Source organism: Pan paniscus, chromosome 9 (genome assembly GCF_029289425.2).
Source record: "Pan paniscus chromosome 9, NHGRI_mPanPan1-v2.0_pri, whole genome shotgun sequence".
Taxonomy (NCBI): Eukaryota; Metazoa; Chordata; class Mammalia; order Primates; family Hominidae; genus Pan; species Pan paniscus.
The window spans coordinates 22,221,494-22,238,972 of NC_073258.2; the positions used below are offsets into that span (position 1 = coordinate 22,221,494).

At 43.4% G+C, this 17,479-nt stretch overlaps 1 protein-coding gene across 12 annotated transcripts in view; it reads left to right on the plus strand.

Annotated features, from left to right (window-relative positions):
• The window catches only part of NAV2 (neuron navigator 2), a 770,363-nt gene that overhangs the window by 572,107 nt on the left and 180,777 nt on the right, over window positions 1-17,479 (plus strand). For all 12 annotated transcript variants that reach the window (XR_008620161.2, XM_063608132.1, XM_063608133.1 and 9 more), the window contains 2 exons: window positions 10,354-11,455; window positions 16,839-16,951. Coding sequence is in view for 11 of the 12 variants with exons in the window: in XM_063608132.1 (XP_063464202.1) it covers window positions 10,354-11,455; window positions 16,839-16,951 (1,215 nt within the window). In the remaining variant the exon portion in view is untranslated. The remainder of the gene's footprint in view (window positions 1-10,353; window positions 11,456-16,838; window positions 16,952-17,479) is intronic.

A 17,479-nucleotide genomic window follows, 5' to 3' on the forward strand; every position in this document is an offset into this window, starting at 1 on the left:
TGGTCTGGGCTGTGTGCAGCAAAGCAAGATCCTCACCCTTCTTGTTCTGAATGTCATTCCTGTGTTAATATAACCCAAGATCCCATGGATTTTCATGACAGCCACGTCTCTGTAGTGAGTCACAGTGAACCTAACTGTTGATAGAAATCTTTTTAGGCATACTGCTGCCTGGTAATAACCTACTTCCTATTTTCATGTAGCTTTTGGCCTCCATGCAGAGTAAATAAAAGAAAGCGGGTATACCTTACGGGTGTTTAATGCTCGAATGCATGAAAGAATCCCACATTTTACTAGATTATAACATCACAGGGGGAAATAAGGGCTCATCTTCTTCTCCCTTTTCTAATTCTCCTAGTAAGTGGCCAGTGGACATCCGTCTTTTCTGATTTAGCTTGTAAACCCATTTTATGCCCCCTTCATTAGGACAGTGTTTGCCAAAATGCATCCCATGATAGGCTTTTTCTTTAAACTATCCCATAAAATCAGTTCCCTGGCAAAAATACATTTAAGAATCACACTATCATCCCATTATCCTTTAGGATATTCTCAGTGCAAATAGGCACATTAAAGGTTCTGAGAAGTCCTGTAGACAAAAAAAAAAAAAAACTATTTGACTACTATTTAGACCTCCATTTTCCAAACTTACCTGACCATGGAATTTCTTCTTTCTTTTACTGTCTATTTATATTGTTCAGTGGAAGCCATTCTGGTTTAACACTGATTTGGAGGCTCCTATTTGGGGCTGCCCATCCTTGCCCCAATAGAAAGCAGAAAGATTGGGCTGGGCTCCTAGAGGAAGGGGCCTACAGAATTCCTTAACTAACTCTATCTTAGAAGGATGTATTTACAATAGTGTACAGCCATTGCATTCTGCCAAAAAGCTGCTGGTTGTGAACAATGACCTCTTGAGAGAATGGGATTTGCCCCCTGTAAAGTGTGTATAATCTGTCTGTGAAACTTCATACACTCTTGGAAAAAGGGAGATGGTTTTCTACAGCCAGTTTTGTACTTTCTTATAGCCATATATGGTACAAGATAGAGAAATTGCCTGACCAATTAAAGCAAAAGTTTTCTCCTGGGGATTTTGAACAAATAAGTTCAAGAGAGAGAAAGGATGTGTTTTGAGGGTGATGTGGCTTCAAGAACTGAAAGATAAAGAATAGACATGTCTTATATTTTTAAAGGTATCTTCCTTCAGATACCAGCAAATGATCCGTCTCCTTACCCAGCTGAGTGGGAGGATTTTTAAAATTTGTATGGAATACATTTGATGTAAAGGGTGTGTGTGTGAGAGAGAGGGAGAGATTTTAAGAATTTATTCTCTTTTTAAGGTGTTATCATAGGGTCAAACATAAGCCCAGCTGCATATGAATATTTCCAGCAAGTTAACCTTTGTTTAGCTTTACCAATTCTTTATAACATTACGTGGGATTTAAGAACATACCTTGTAAAACTGTTTGGAGAAAATGTAGTGAAAACTACTTTGGAAAGGGGTAATTCTTTAAAAAAAAAAAAAAAAAACTGGTTCTTAGCTACCAGCAGATAAATGAATTACCTCATCACCCATGGTTTCACTTGGTTTTATCTAAAATAAGCCACTGAAGAAAAAGGATTACCTTGTCACATATTACAAAGAAACACAACTGTAATTGCTCCAGCTGTCGAGGGCCTCTTCTGCTTCCTCTGGGGTGAAAAAGTCACTGAGAAAAACTGGGAAATGTGTGGTTCATGCAGGACAGAGAAGGGTTCTGTCTGTTAGGATAATGTGCTTTTGCATTCTGCATATTTATTTTTGATCAAACTGTCACAAGATACTGGAGTATTCATACATGACATTTTAAGTGACCCAGTAGAGAGCAAAATCTCCACCATGTATAGAAGAAGAAAACATTAAAAGCATCACCAAGATTTCTAGTCATTGAGTTCAGTTAGTTTTAGAGAGAACTGACATGGTTAGTCAAGAGGGGGACAAGTCAGGAGCACCTGATTTTAATTTTGAGCCCTGTGGAGAGATCTGGTGTGGATAATAGTTTTTGTTTGTTTATTGATTTTTCTAACCACCATTTCAGGGGACCTAATAAGACTTCAGGCATTCTTGGAAGTAAGCTAAGTCAGGTGCATCTACTAACCACAATGCAGGATAACAAGGGTCAGGGATGCTTATTTTTTAAATAGTAGGCATTCCAATGGGCATGAAATGGTATTTGTTGTGGTTTTGATTTGCTTTCTCTAATGATTAGTGATGTTTAATGTCTTTCCATATTTTTATTGGCCATTTGCATATCTTCTTTTGAGAATATTCAAGTTTTTTGCCCATTTTAAAATCAGGTTGTTTTTGTTGAGTTGTAAGAGTTCTTTATATATTCTGGATATCAGTCACTTATCAGATATGTGATTTATAAATATTCCATCTGGTTCTGTAGGTTGTCTTTTTACTCTACTGATAGTGTTCTTTGATGCACAGAAGTTTTTAATTTCCATGAATCCAACTATTTTTTCTTTGGTTCCCTGTGCTTTTGGTGTCGTATCCAAGAAATTATTGTCAAATCCAAAGTCACGAGGTTTTGCCCTATATTTTCCTTTAGGAGTTTTATAGTTTTAGCTTTTATGTATAGATCTTAGATCCATTTTGAGTTAATCTTTGCATATGATATAAGGTAAGAATCCAGGCCGGGTGTGGTGGCTTACGCCTGTAATCCCAGCACTTTGGGAGACTGAGGCGGGTAGATCACGAGGTCAGGGGTTCGAGACCAACCCGGCCAACGTGGTGAAACCCTGTCTCTACTAAAAATACAAAAATTAGCCGAGCGTGGTGGTGCATGCCTATAATCCCACTATTCAGGAGGCTGAGGCAAGACAATTGCTTGAACCTGGGAGGCAGAGGTTGCAGTGAGCTGACATCGCGCCACTACACTCCAGCCTGGGCAACAGAGTAAGATTCCGTCTCAAAAAAAAAAAAAAAAAAAAAAAAAGAATCCAACTTTAGTTTTCTTTTCCATGAGAATATCCAGTTTTTCCACCACCATTTATTGAAAAGACCATTCTTTCCCCTATTGAATGGTTGTGGAACTCTTACCAAAAATTGTTTGACCATATGTGCAAAGGTTTATTTCTGAGCTATCTAGTCTAGTCCACTGGTCTATATGTCTGTCTTTATGATAGTACCACACTTTTAAAAAATTACTTTAACTTTGTAGTGGGTTTTGAAATCAGAAAGTGTGAGGCCTCCAACTTTGTTCTTTTTCAAGATTGTTTTGATTTTTGGGGGTCCCTTGAGATTCCAATGAATTTTAGGATAGATTTCTGTATGTCTGGAAAAAAAAGAAAGTCACTGGAATTTTGATAGGGATTGCATTAACCAAACAACCTTTAAAAAACATTTGATTATTAAAAAAAACATTTTATTGTATAGATCCTCATCCTTATTCTAGCTTAGACTTTCTGGAAGCGTATGGAATTATAGACACAATAAGATCCTTGAAGCATGTGGATCCAAAGCCCAGCTCGCTCTCCCTCCATGCCCTCTCACTTTCCTGTCTCCATTCTTTGTTTGTCCTCATGCCCCGCTTACCTTCTTTACTTCTCTCTGTACCTCCAGGGATCCTCTCCAAGATGGAGTTGGAGAGAAGACTGTGTTTAAGCTATATACTTAATATTAGACATTGACACAGCAGTGCTGCTGAGAAGGCTCCTCCAGCCAGGCTCCAAGAACCTTGCAGAACCTCTAAGTGGATTGAGACAGGTTCACCTGCCCTTCTGTGGTCTGGTGGCTACCAGGTTGTCAAGAACTGACTAGGATGACTCTGAAAACAGTCTCTAGCTCATGTGGCTGGAGTCAATACACTTTAAAAAAAAAAAACTAGTTTCAATTATACTAATCAATTTGAATACTCAAGATTGACACCTTGACAAATTTTAGGAAATTGCAGACATTTTCCCACACCCAATTATCAGGCCTGTTCTCCAAAGACTTGGGAGAGGATTTAGGCCAGAAACCCCCCCAGGGCAGATTTAAAAATCACAGTAGCAGTGACAGGAGCTGGGATCAACAGGACACTCTCCCTGAGTGCCTGTTGGCATCAGGACCAGACCACCAACATCTCCCTAACTGAAAAGCTGGGGACAGGAGAGACCTGGGGCCAGTGTCCGCCCTCACTGAAGGAGAGAGGAAGAAATGCTTTATTTATCTGCTTTAAACAGTATTTTCATTTAGAAAGCATTTTGGTTCCTGTCAGGGAAGGTTAAGTCTGGTTGCCAGAAAAACCAAACCAAACTTTTTCCCTCCCAACCGGAGGATTAATACTCTCTCTAAACTCCAAGAAAAAAAATTCCTTTTCTTCAAAGGCATCCTGTCTGCAGTGTTTCAAATGAAACTTTTCCTTCTTACAGTGGTTTGTCAGTTGGTGGTGGGCCAACCTTGTAAGCTGGTCTTTTAGAACTGAGGTGTTCCAACTGCAAGGCACAGCCCACTAGTGGGGCATAAGACCTGTTTAAGGGCCAGGCGTAGTGGCTCACGCCTGTAATCCCAGCACTTTGGGAGGCCAAGGTGGGAGGATCACCTGAAGTCAGGAGTTCCAGACCAGCCTGGCCAACATGGTGAAACCCCATCTCTACTAAGAATACAAAAATTAGCCGGGCATGGTGGCAGGAACCTGTAATCCCAGCTACTCAGGAGGCTGAGGCAGCAGACTTGCCTGCATCTGGGAGGTGGAGGTTGCAGTGAGCACTCCAGCCTGGGCAACAAGAGTGAAACTCTGTCTCAAAATAAAATAATAAAATAAATAAAATAGCCAGGTGTGGTGGTATGTGCCTGTGGTTCCAGCAGTGAGCCGAGATTTCACCAGTGCACTCCAGCCTGGGCAACAGAGCAAAACTACATCTTAAAACAAAACAAAACAAAACAAACCTGTTTAAGGGCTCTGCAATCAGCATTTTAGAACAGACTAGAGTAGCATATATCAGAGTTTATTGTACATAATAAGAGTATATCTTGATATTTTTCAGTTTAACATGTGGAGAAGTGGCTGTTTATTGGATGGCGATATATCATTCTTACTGTGTTTTTACTATGTGGTCAAAAATTGTCACAGCTACTATTTTAAAATTACCTTTGGCTCAACAAGGCCTGGTCATGTTGCCAGAACTGGCAAAATATCACATACTACACAAATACATAGAAATAAATAAAGCTCTAAAAACTAACCATTTCAGGTTCGTTTTGAACCTAGTCCTTATTTGAGCCTTCTGGTTTGATTTCTATTTGGTTGATTACGTTTTTCAAAAGAACACATTTAATATGAGTATATCTTGATTTAATGTAACAGTGTTTCTCCCACTTCAGTCTTTCATAAAATTTCTGCGTGATTTTTGCCAAATCTGTGAGCCACTTGTGTTTTTTATTTCGTATTTTCCTTAAACTAGCTCAAATTTTAAATCTACATTTAATATCCATGAAACTGTTAATTTATATATGGCTAGTTATCATTTTCCAATATGTTTCTAATATATCTAATAAGCAATAAATATGACTTTTAAAATATAAAAATATTCATGTGCCATCCAACACAATCTCATCCACTTCAGTGGCCCACATATCATCATTTGGGGGATACAGATGTTCAAAACATTCTTTTATGCTTTTCTTTTTCCCCCTCAGGTTCCTTTGCTTTAACAAAAGTTCAGATATTTGAGGAAAATAACAAGAGTTGTTAGTTATCAGGGAAATAAGTGCTTTTCATTTTGAAGAACTCACCCCACCCACCTTCCCCCAAACTGGTTTTCATAGGATACTAGCATTTCTGAATTCACAAGCAGCTCATCTAATGTTGACCATACCTTGACCCAGCCGGTTTTCTCCATCAAGATTGGAAATCACCCAGCTGCAGGGGTCGTCTCAGAGACTTGCCCAGATTTGAATAGAAGCAAGGCTAAAAGGACACTAGAGAAATAGCTCATCCTCTTTCTAACAAATGGGGCAACTGAAGCCAAGAGAGGCAAAATGGCATATCTAGGATCACGCCATGAGTTGGGGACAAAGTTCAAGGTCCAGCCTACCCACCCACACCTCCCCTTTGTTTAACTTACTATCTGAGAAGCCTGTTGAGGAAAGCTTCATGCTAGGAGTCATAGGACCCCAGGATTAGAAATGGACAAAGAAGGCCAGGCGCGGTGGCTCACACCTGTAATCCCAGCACTTTGGGAGGCTGAAGTGGCTGGATCCCTTGAGCTCAGGAGTTTGAGACCAGCTTGGGCAACATGGCGAAACTCCATCTCTACAAAAAAAACACACACATACACAAAAATTAGCCAGGTGTTGGTGGTACTCGTCTGTAAGGCTGAAGCTGGAGAATCACTTCAGCCTGGGAAGTGGAGGTTGCAGTGAGCCAAGATCGAGCCGCTGCACTGCAGCCTGGGTGACAGAGTGAGATTCCATCTCAGAAAAAGAAAAAAAGAAACAGACAAAGAGAGGAACAGGCCCCAAACAGCCACTCAGCCAGGCTCTGAGATCACTGGTATGATATCCTAGGAATGATAGAAATGTATCAAGTTACTTTGTACAAGACCACTCATGACTTGACATACCCTTCATGTCATAGGGGACTTCTGGCTGTGACATGAGTGTAGAATGTTGATGACCTGGTCCTCAGATGCCCTAGTGCCCCCTATCTAGCACCACTCAAGACTCCTGCTCTAGAAACCAAATTCAGAATCATACCCAGGTGCTACCTTTTATAGGTGTAATGAGTAGCCTTGAAATGCCCCCATGACTTAATAACCAGGGGAGCCCAGACTAAATACTACATAGAAATTCTGATTCTCTGAGTTTTAATCTGAATTTTTTCCTGAGTTTAGGCTTAAGAGTTGTAATAAAACCCTAAAGACTCATCACAAATCCTACATCTCTGTTGCCTTAAATATGACTTGCAAATATCAAAATTACCCACCAGCAATTCATAAGTATCTTTATGCTCCAGCAGGCTTTAGAACACAAAGATGAGTCAGGGCGGGGAGTCTCTGTCCTGGAGGAAATCCCAGACCAGGGGAATAACTGACCTATAGCAGAAGCACCACGTGATAACACAAGGATCACTTCCTCCAGGAAGTTTTCCCAAACTCTTCAGAGGGAATTAGTAGAGCCTACTAATTCTCCAGTTCTCATAGCACCTCATAGAGCCCTCTACCACTTTTTACACTGTTTTCATGGTTTGTTTTGAGGTCCATTGCACCCTGAGACAGTGAGTTCTAGGGGGCGGGAGCTTTATTCAACTCTGTGTTCCCAGAGCATTGTATAAAGTAGCTGCCCCTCCAAAATCATTCTATGGAAGAGGTATGGACAGAATCCTAGTGAAGCACACAGTAGGGGAAAATGTCATGTGATATAAACCAGGCCTGAGAGTCTCAGATGGCCATTTCACCAAGACAAGCCAAGTATCTGTTTTCTTCTGGGTCAGTTATTAGCTACTTAGTTGGTTAATTTCTAGCTGCGATTGTTAGTGTTAAAAAAAATAGAAATTATAGTGGAGACATCCATTTCTGAGCAAGCCTCAGAGTAGTTCCAAGCAGTAAGATCACATTGATCCATGTACATGTGGGGACTATGCCTAAAACTTCTTTAGGAAAGAGGAACATACCTTTGAATGGGATCTTGTAGTTCCTATAAGGACAGTGTTGCAACCTGCCCCTAAGACCCCCGTCCTTTTCTTTAGCACTATTTTTTAACAAATAATATAGTTTATTTAATTAAATTTATTATCTGTTCCTTCTTGCTAAAATGTGAACTCCATGAAGGCAGAGATTTCTATCTGTTTTTTCATCGATGGATCCCAAGTACCTAAAACAGTATCTGACACATATTAGGAGCTCAGTGAATGAATAGATACATATGAATGAATATATTGAATGAATGAATGAAAACTTTACATCTGCCCCAGATCTAAGTTCAGGTAAAGGGAAAGGCAGTTTTCCTAGGAGGAGTGGTACTCAGGATTGGTGGGTTCACTGTTATTTCAGCCAGAGAGCCATCCTCTGTGATGTAGGCTGCTGTATTTCAAATGGCAGGGTTGGTTTGTACCCCACCATGGATGTCATGAACATACATAAGCTAGTAGAATGCGCAGTTCCTAAAAGTGCTCTTGTTGTTTAAGTGGCTGTTCACATGCATTCTTCATCGAAGGAGGTAGCTATGACACCATGTCAGGAGACCTGAGTTCAAATCCCAGATATCTGCATTTCTGGCTGTGTAATTTAGGATTATTCTTTAGCTCTACCTAAGTCTCAGTTTCCTCACTCTTAAAATAGGGGCAGGAACTCCTTTTCACAATGTGCTGAGCACTGAGCCTCCTGACACCAAGCAGGCCGCTGATGGGCAGCGTCAAGCCTGTAGCAACCCTCTAACAGGCCAGCAGTGTGGGTGGGTTCTTGGAGCCTGATTCCAAGCCAGTCTCCCCAGGAAAACATCCAACAACACCCCTTGAGTTTTGTTAGGGAGGATTGTGAGGCACCCTCCCTCCAAACCCAAATCCCCAGTAAGTCAGGAAGATATATGTGTTTTAAAACATTGGGAGGTCTGCTTTGGATCACCCTGGAGCTGTGGCTTCCCCGAGCAGCTGAGAGTGAAAGGAGGCAGTTCCTTTACTGTGAGCTCTCACGGCACGGTGCTCACGCCCCACACAGGGGCTGCCTTCACTCGGCTTCAGCAGCCGTTGACTTTTAAATCATAAAAAGCCGCTCTATATACAGTTTACTCTGTTGCTAGAAGGCAGTGGAACATAGGTATTTAAAAAAAAAAAAAAAAAAAAGGCAGAAGAAGCAGCCGTTAATCCCGCCAGGCTTCTGGGCACTGGAGTAGTTGTGGATGACAAAAGTTAATTAGAAACATGAGCAGTTTAACCGAAAACACTTGTGACAATTGGAAGGGCAGCCTCTCCGGTTGGAGGATTTTTCCTAGGGAATCATTGCAGGAGAAAGTGGCTGCTGCTAGGTAAGTCATGTCATTGTGACTTTGCAGATGCAGAGGTGCTTTTTGGGGGGCTGAAGGGGTGTATCCTGTCTGCCGTGCACACTGGGCATGGGGTGTGGGTGGGTGTGGGCACGGGGCCCAGTGGAGACGTGCTTTGCCTGGCACTTTCTCTCCAACAGCTGTCCTTCCTTGAGAGATAGGCTGCATCATCCCGGGCACTGACGGAAGCAGGGTGCTGCAGTTTCCATTTCTGTCACATTGGCCACCTTGGTGACTAGCCGTTAGTTTGGAGCCTGCCCTCACTAGAACAATTCTGGCTCTAGTTTGGAAATATTTTGAGGCTTTTCTGAGAAAAGAGTCTGGCCAGGGAAATACTCACTGAGCGCCAAGGGGAAGCCTTGACTTTCAGATAACCTGTGTGTTTTCTTGCCCACAGTGAACCCATTGCATAGATTACACTCTTAAGCAAAAAAAAAAAAAAAAAGAAAAGGAGAAAAAAAAGCTGTTTTTAAGTCCAACCTGAACCATGTTTGCAACGTGTTTTGGTTTTTTGGTTTGTTTGGTTTTTTTCTGAGACAGAGTCTCACTCTTTTTCCCAGGCTGGAGTACAATGGCATGATCTCAGCTCACTGCAACCTCTACTTCTCCTGCCTCAGCCTCCCAAGTAGCTGGGATTACAGGCATGTGCCACCACACCCAGCTAATTTTTGTATTTTTAGTAGAGACTGGGTTTCACCATGTTGGCCAGGCTGGTCTTGAATTCCTGACCTCAGGTGATCTGCCCGCCTCGGCCTCCCAAAGTACTGGGATTACAGGTGTGAGCCACTGCACCCAGCCGTTTGCAGCTTTTAAAAAGTGCCAGCATAGGAAAAACTTACATGCTTTAATAGGCTTTAACAACTTTTGTGTGTAATTATTCTTTTTTAAAGATTCTACATGGTTTCTCCTTCTTTTCTATTTTTGTAATTGTTGTATTTTAATGTCTCTGATACATTGTTTGCTTAAAGTTGGATAATTCTTGATTCTTTCCCATAATTGGGAAACAGGCTATGGGATGAATAGTTGAAAACGGTAGGTATTTCCTACTCTTTCCTGCACTGGCTGTATTAACGGTGCAGGTGTCTGTTAAGATTTGTTAAGACCTGCATGCTTTCAGGTGGTACATGCCACCAAAATGTGATGGGGTTGGGGAGATGTGAACTGTGCAGTATGGAAAGCAGGAGGAAGTCAAGCCAGAAATTAAAACCTAACCACAGATAATCCACAAAGTGGGCAATGGAGCTATACGGCATTTGGGTTGGGAGTGATTGGTTGTGTGGCCATGGCTGACCCTCCCTGGTCTTCAGTGCAGGTCAACAAGTATGATTCAGGCCTCCTCTCTTCTGTCTCTGCAGAGCCTTTGGCAAGTTCAGCCTCCTCCCACCCCGGAATGAGTGACAATGCACCTGCTTCCTTGGAGAGCGGCAGCAGCTCCACCCCTACTAATTGCAGTACCTCCTCGGCCATCCCGCAGCCCGGTGCGGCCACCAAGCCTTGGCGCAGCAAATCCCTCAGCGTGAAGCACAGTGCCACGGTATCCATGCTCTCGGTCAAGCCTCCTGGGCCTGAGGCCCCCAGGCCCACACCTGAAGCCATGAAGCCGGCCCCCAACAATCAGAAGTCCATGCTGGAAAAGCTGAAACTTTTCAACAGTAAAGGGGGCTCAAAGGCAGGTGAGGGCCCGGGGTCCCGGGACACAAGCTGTGAGCGGCTGGAGACTCTGCCCAGCTTTGAAGAGAGCGAGGAGCTGGAGGCCGCCAGTCGCATGCTCACCACTGTGGGCCCTGCTTCCAGCAGCCCCAAGATTGCACTCAAGGGCATTGCCCAGAGGACTTTTAGCCGGGCACTGACCAACAAGAAGAGTTCTCTGAAAGGCAATGAGAAAGAGAAGGAGAAACAACAGCGGGAGAAGGATAAGGAGAAAAGCAAGGACCTTGCCAAGAGAGCCTCTGTGACGGAGAGGCTGGACCTCAAGGAGGAGCCAAAAGAAGACCCCAGTGGAGCAGCTGTGCCCGAGATGCCAAAAAAGTCCTCCAAGATCGCCAGCTTCATCCCCAAAGGGGGGAAGCTCAACAGTGCCAAGAAGGAGCCCATGGCCCCTTCCCACAGTGGAATACCAAAACCAGGAATGAAGAGCATGCCCGGGAAATCCCCAAGTGCCCCAGCGCCTTCCAAGGAAGGGGAGCGGAGCCGGAGTGGGAAGCTGAGCTCAGGACTCCCCCAGCAGAAGCCCCAGCTGGACGGCAGACACTCCAGTTCCTCTTCCAGCCTGGCGTCCTCAGAAGGAAAAGGCCCAGGAGGGACCACCCTGAACCACAGCATCAGCAGCCAGACTGTCAGTGGGTCCGTCGGGACCACCCAGACCACAGGAAGCAATACCGTCAGTGTTCAGCTACCTCAGCCCCAGCAGCAATACAACCATCCCAACACTGCCACGGTTGCACCTTTCCTGTACAGGTAGGAGCTGCCACCCACCTGTGCTGCCTGGGACATTGGGTAAAAGTTCCTTTATAGTGGATTCCGGGTCTGTAAGGGCAGGAGCTAGACTGTGCTCCAGGAATACTTAAGTCAATAGCTAAGAAACCATGTGATAAACTCCTAAGAGAAGCAGACACAATGTGCTCCAGGGAGCAGTTCATACAGCACAGGTTGGGGAAGGAACAGAGAAAGCTGAAGAAGGGAAGTAAAATGTGAGCTGATCCCAGGATGCATAGGAATGTGGGGACCCCAGGCCTTGTAGCAGCAGCTTCCCTGAGCAGAAAGCATGAAGGCCTAAATATCAGGGTGGGGGCGGTTTGGTGTCACCCGACAGTCCCCAGCATTAGTCCTAACACATCCCAACATACTTAAAAAATAAATAAAATAATAAACACCTGGCTCAATAACTAAGATTTCTTATAGCAGGGATTGCCTTGAACATCCAGATCCTCACAGTCCCTGCTGAGTGCTGGGGCTTTCTGAAGGGAGAGGGACATTGGGGAGAAGAGTAATGGTAGGGGAGGGGCTGGTTCTAGAAGTACAGAAGAGCTCATGTTCTGAGGACATAAGCCTGGGTGTTTGTGGCAATGGGTGGATCCTTCTGTCCTTATCTGTCCCCTAGCCCCTGTCTCTTTGATGGCACATCCTCAGGACCATGGGAGACTGTGTGGAGCCAGTCCACACAGTGGTGCTGCTGCTCCGTGTGATTCTGGTCAGTGACATTGCTCATTGCTCAGGCTACACCACACCCCTTACTGAATGAAGCACATGGGCTTCAGGGGCCATGTCATACACATGGATGAGTCCACTCCAGGCAGATGGAAGCTCCCCAGCCCCTGCCCTTAAAGTTCTTATAATTCCCAGAGCTTTCACTGACAGTGCCTGATTCGATCCTGTGCTGGAGATGAGCAGTGCATTTGGCCACACTGCACAATTGGATAACTAATACTTGTACACACAAAAGAGGATTAATGATCAAGTGTCACATTCTAGACACGTATTTTACAGTTGTACCTCAAGTGCATATAGATACACAGCTGTACACTCACACTCATACAGCCATACATGTGGACACACATTAAAAGTCACGTATAAGCATGGACACAAGTATACATTCATACATAAAATGCAAAGGCATATGTGCATACACGTATTTACATACCTGTTCAGGTGCATAGGTGCATGCCCAGACTTTCAGCTTGCTATGTTTGTATGATTCCCCAAAGAATTCGATATTCCCTCTTTCCTCCTGAACTGTGTTCTAGTGGTCTCTGTTACAGTTCCTGCCAATAGCTGGTGGAGGGACTGGCTTAAGTGCTTTCAAAGGAAAGCCAGCCAGCACCAGGCCAGCAAAGGAATGTCAGGCATTGCACTCCTTCCTTTTGTTCTGCTTGCATTCTCCTTCAGTGAGGGTCATACCAATCTTTTTAATTGGGAGGTCTCATTTTATTGAATCAAGTCATCAGCTCAGCTCACAATCCTGAGAAGAGCACCAGGGCTTAGATAATGACTCAGCTGGTCTACATACATGGCTTTTGTTTTGTTTTGTTTTGTTTCTGTTTTTTTTTTTTTTTTTTTTTGAGATGGAGTGTCGCTCTATCGCCATGGCTGGAGTGCAGTGGCACCATCTCAGCTCACTGCAACCTCTGCCTCCCAGGTACAAGCAATTCTTCTGCCTCAGCCTCTCCTGAGCAGCTGGGACTACAGGTGCATGCCGCCATGCCTGGCTAATTTTTTTTTTTTTTTTAATTTTAATACAGACAGGATTTCACCATGTTGTCCAGGCTGGTCTTGAACTCCTGAGCTCAGGCAGTCCACCCTCCTCGGCCTCCTAAAGTCCTAGGATTACAGGCATGAGCCACCGCGCCCAGCCATGAACTGTTCTCTGAAGTGTGGAGGCAACTAAATAGCTCCATATGAAATTTTTATAATTCCAATAGCATTATTAGTCTTAAGGTAATACATATTCAGGATTCACAGCTTCTCAATTTGCATTTTCAAAATTAAAATATGACAGTCTTTGATCACCATCAATCCCATTCCTTCTTTTTTTGTTGTTTGCTATAATCATTTGAAAGATTATAAAAGATATAACCTTTTTTATTTCCAGCTTTTCTATCAGAAGAAAAAGTCTTAATGATAAAGAGCAAATGTCTGACAAAGAGGAGGAAGAGGAAAACGTCTATGATGTGGATCTGACTAGCCCCATTTTTACGTTAATGCCCACTCTGGGTAACTAACGTCCTTCTGTCCCCTCTGAGTTGCCTTCATCTTTAGGGGAGTCTGGGAAGTGACGCTGGAAATAAGAGCACCAGGATACGAATCAGGACACCTGGGCCCTGTCCTTTATCAGCCCTTGGTGCCCTCTGAGGTCTTAGGCACTGGCTGCAGGAACAGGTATTGATCGAGTGTGGGTAGAGAGTCCGCTAAGGGCTTTCCACATCTTAGCTCACTTCATTCTTCCCACACCTCCATGAGCTAGCAGCTTAGAGGTAATTAAGCAATTTGCCCCAAGTCACAGAACTAGACTAGAGGGGCTCATGTTTAAAACCAGGTGTGGGCTGGGCATGGTGGCTTACACCTGAAATCCCAGCACTTTGGAAGGTCAAGGTGGGCAGATCACTTGAGGTCAGGAGTTCAAGACCAGCCTGGCCAACATGGTGAAACCCTATCTCTACTAAAAATACAAAAATTAGCCTGGCGAGGTGGTGCACGCCTGTAGTCCCAACTACTCCGGAGGCTGAGGCATGAGAATCCCTTGAACCTCGGAAGCGGAGGTTGCAGTGAGCCATGATCACTCCACTGCACACCAGCCTGGGCAACAGAACGAGACTGTCTCAAAAACAAACAAACCAAAAAGCCAAGTCCGTCTAACTAGTGAGACCAGGCTCTTAACCACCAGTCTTGACTCTAAATCACTTTATCTTTATTGTCTTCATCTGGAAAATGAGAAGATTGGATTAGATTAGATTCTATAAAATGGTTTATTCTCCTTTTCTGCTCTAAAATTCTCTCCCTCAAGCTTATGGTTCACTATATATAACTTATAATTGCTCCCCCCCACCCCCACCAAAACCTCTCCATGTTAAAGTTGTTAGCAAGGAGTAAAGGGAAGATGGGTCATTTTTTAAAAAATCACTCAGAATGAATTATATTTATCAATTCAGAAGTAACAGTGGATTCATCTATCACTTTATCACTTTATAGTTTACTAAGAGTTGTGTGTCACATCACCTTTCATTTTTATAGAACCAGAGGAGATTGCTATTATTATCCCCATTGTACAGATGAGGATGCTGAGATTCAAAGAGGTGAAGTGACAACTCAAATTTTGCATGGCTAACAAGTTAGAGATCTTAGACCTGGAGCTAGTCGAATATTTAGACTTCCAAGTCTAATGTTCCTTCTAGTACCTAGCATCTTCTGAGACTTAAACATTTCTTATTTATCCAGTCAACACACCCTTCTTGTGTTGCCTGTGCAGCATATGAACTTGAACTAACCTTTGCCTCTGAAGAGCTCTCAGTCTAGTTGAGGAAAGATTTACATTTTCGCCAACAGGAGACTAAGGAGAGTGCTATAGGATCACATTTTAGCCAACAAGAGAATAAGGAGAGTGCTATAGGAACTCCTGGCAAGGAGTCAAGGAAAGCTCTCAGGAAAAGATGACATGGAAGCTGCATCTTAAAGACAGATTAGCAGCAAACTAAGGAAGGAGGAGAAGGGCCTTTAGGCAGAGAGGTTGCAGTTACTGCAAAGATAAACCTGTTAAAGCCATGTGGAGAGAAGCCACATGTGGGTGCAGCATAGTAGAGTTGTATGTAAAGGGTTAGAAAGGCAGGAGATGGGGCTGGAAATAAAGGAAGAATGTGGCCATCATCTACCACAATGAGTTTAGACCTTATTCTGTGGGTAATGGAAACCACTGAAGACAGTGATGTCATCACGTCAGTATTACAAAAGTCAATGAAGGATCGTGTGGGGAGTAGACCAAACTTAGGAAGAGTGTAGAATGGAGATCACAGATTCAGATGCCTAATTGGCCTCTAAATGGTCATCTAGATGGGTGGCTCAGGGTGAGTGGGGCTGTGGCAGAGGGAGCCACGCCTCTTTAGAGGGTGCAGCCACCACTTGGCACCAGCAGGTGGCGATCTGCAATAACAAAGACAGTCCTTTCCAGGCTTTATTGTTTTTACTGGACGAAGGCAGAAATTCAGATATTTATTGTGAAATATCCCGATTTTTAAATGTTGAACTAATTTTAAAACTTTAAAATATTATGCAGACCAGTAGGAATAAGTTGGGCTGGTTTCCACACCGGGCTGCCATTTGCAACCTCTAGGTGTGAGGTACCTGTTTCAAAGTACTCATAAGGCCTCAGCAGAGATGATGAGGGCTTGGACCCTGGCTGGAGGTGAAAGGAGCACAGGGATTATGAAATCCTTTAAAGGTAAAGATAAGAGAATTGAGAACGATGGCCTCAGTAGGAAGAACAAAGGAGGGAAGAACAGTTGGATGACTTGAGGTTTATCAGTACATCCCCCGTGGTCCATTCTCATTCTGGGCAAACGTTTTCTTCACAGGTAGTGAAATCGGTTGAATTAGTTCAGCATGCCAGTGCGTTAATAATGTTACATGCAGGGTCATGCATCTGAGTGTAATTATGCATTTGCATGCCATGCCTGAATGAGCAGAGGTAGCTGTGACAAGAAAACATTGCATGAAGCTGTTGCTTCAATTTGCTTGACAAATAAGGGCATGGAGAGGGTTTGGGGAAGTACAGATTTCAGTCAAGTGTTGAAATAATGATCAATGAGACCTTTCATGTCAGAAGAACGAAGCTCTGAATCAGAGACCTGGAGGGCAAACACACCTGCTTGGCACCCACTTCCGACTGGTTTTATGGTCACCTTTATAGAGAAAACCATGTCAGGAGAATTTTGGGGTGGGGGTGCTGTTAATAGAGTCATCTTTATGTTTGACTTGTTGGCATGGCTGGTTACTTAGAAGTTGTTCTTTGGCATAGGTTAAATTATTCAAACCACCCAGTACCCTCCAGCATGTGTCTGGCTAGACCTAGCATCCTGATGGAGGTTCAGAGAAGCATTCTCCAGTGAGGGATTGCAGACCCTCCATCTGGGCAATGAAAAGTTTATCTTTTACAGTTCAGCGGCTCTCTCTGTTCTTAGGACATTGCTCCACATACGGCTAATGAATTATTTAGCATCAGTCCGCTGGTCCACTCTGTTCTGAAGCTTCTTGCTACAGGAGGTGATGGTGAGGGCTGTGGTTAGACCACAGTGGTCCAGATGTGGTAGTTGCCTCTCATGACAAGTGTGTCTGCTTTGGTTTGTGTGTGAAGGTCTCAGACGGACACTGAAGGGAATGTTACTGCCGAGTCAAGCTCAACGGGTGTGAGCATGGAGCCCAGCCACTTCACCAAGACTGGACAGCCTGCTCTGGAAGAACTCACTGGTGAGTATGGAGCCTCAGAAATCTGTGTCTGTTGGTGATGAGGCCTTCCATGCAATACCTGCTGGAACAGCATGAACCCAGCTTGATTATGAGTTGCATTATGTTTGCATTGACTTTGAGCTAAACAAACTTTCTTTCTTTTTTTTTTCCTATTATTTTTCTTCTTGTTTTTCTTCCGTTTTCTCTCCCTCTTACAGTTTCTTCCCTCCTCCCCAGAATTGTAAACAAGTTTCTTACTGGTGTGCAAATCCTATTTTTAAGATACATTCAGTTTTATTCATTTAGGGGCTCTGGACCGCACTGATACTTAACTTTGAATCTTCTTGTTTACTCTTCAGATAAAGTTGCTTTTCAACAAGATTTAGAATTCTAAAATAGTGGATTTTGTTCCTGTATGGAAGCACTGATTTAAAATGTGTTCTTAGAGTCCTACATGAATTGGGGGGGAAAATTGTAACATGCTTCTTTTTACCAGAAACAAAAAAATATATAAATTTTATTTAAATGTAATGTAGACAATGATGTTTA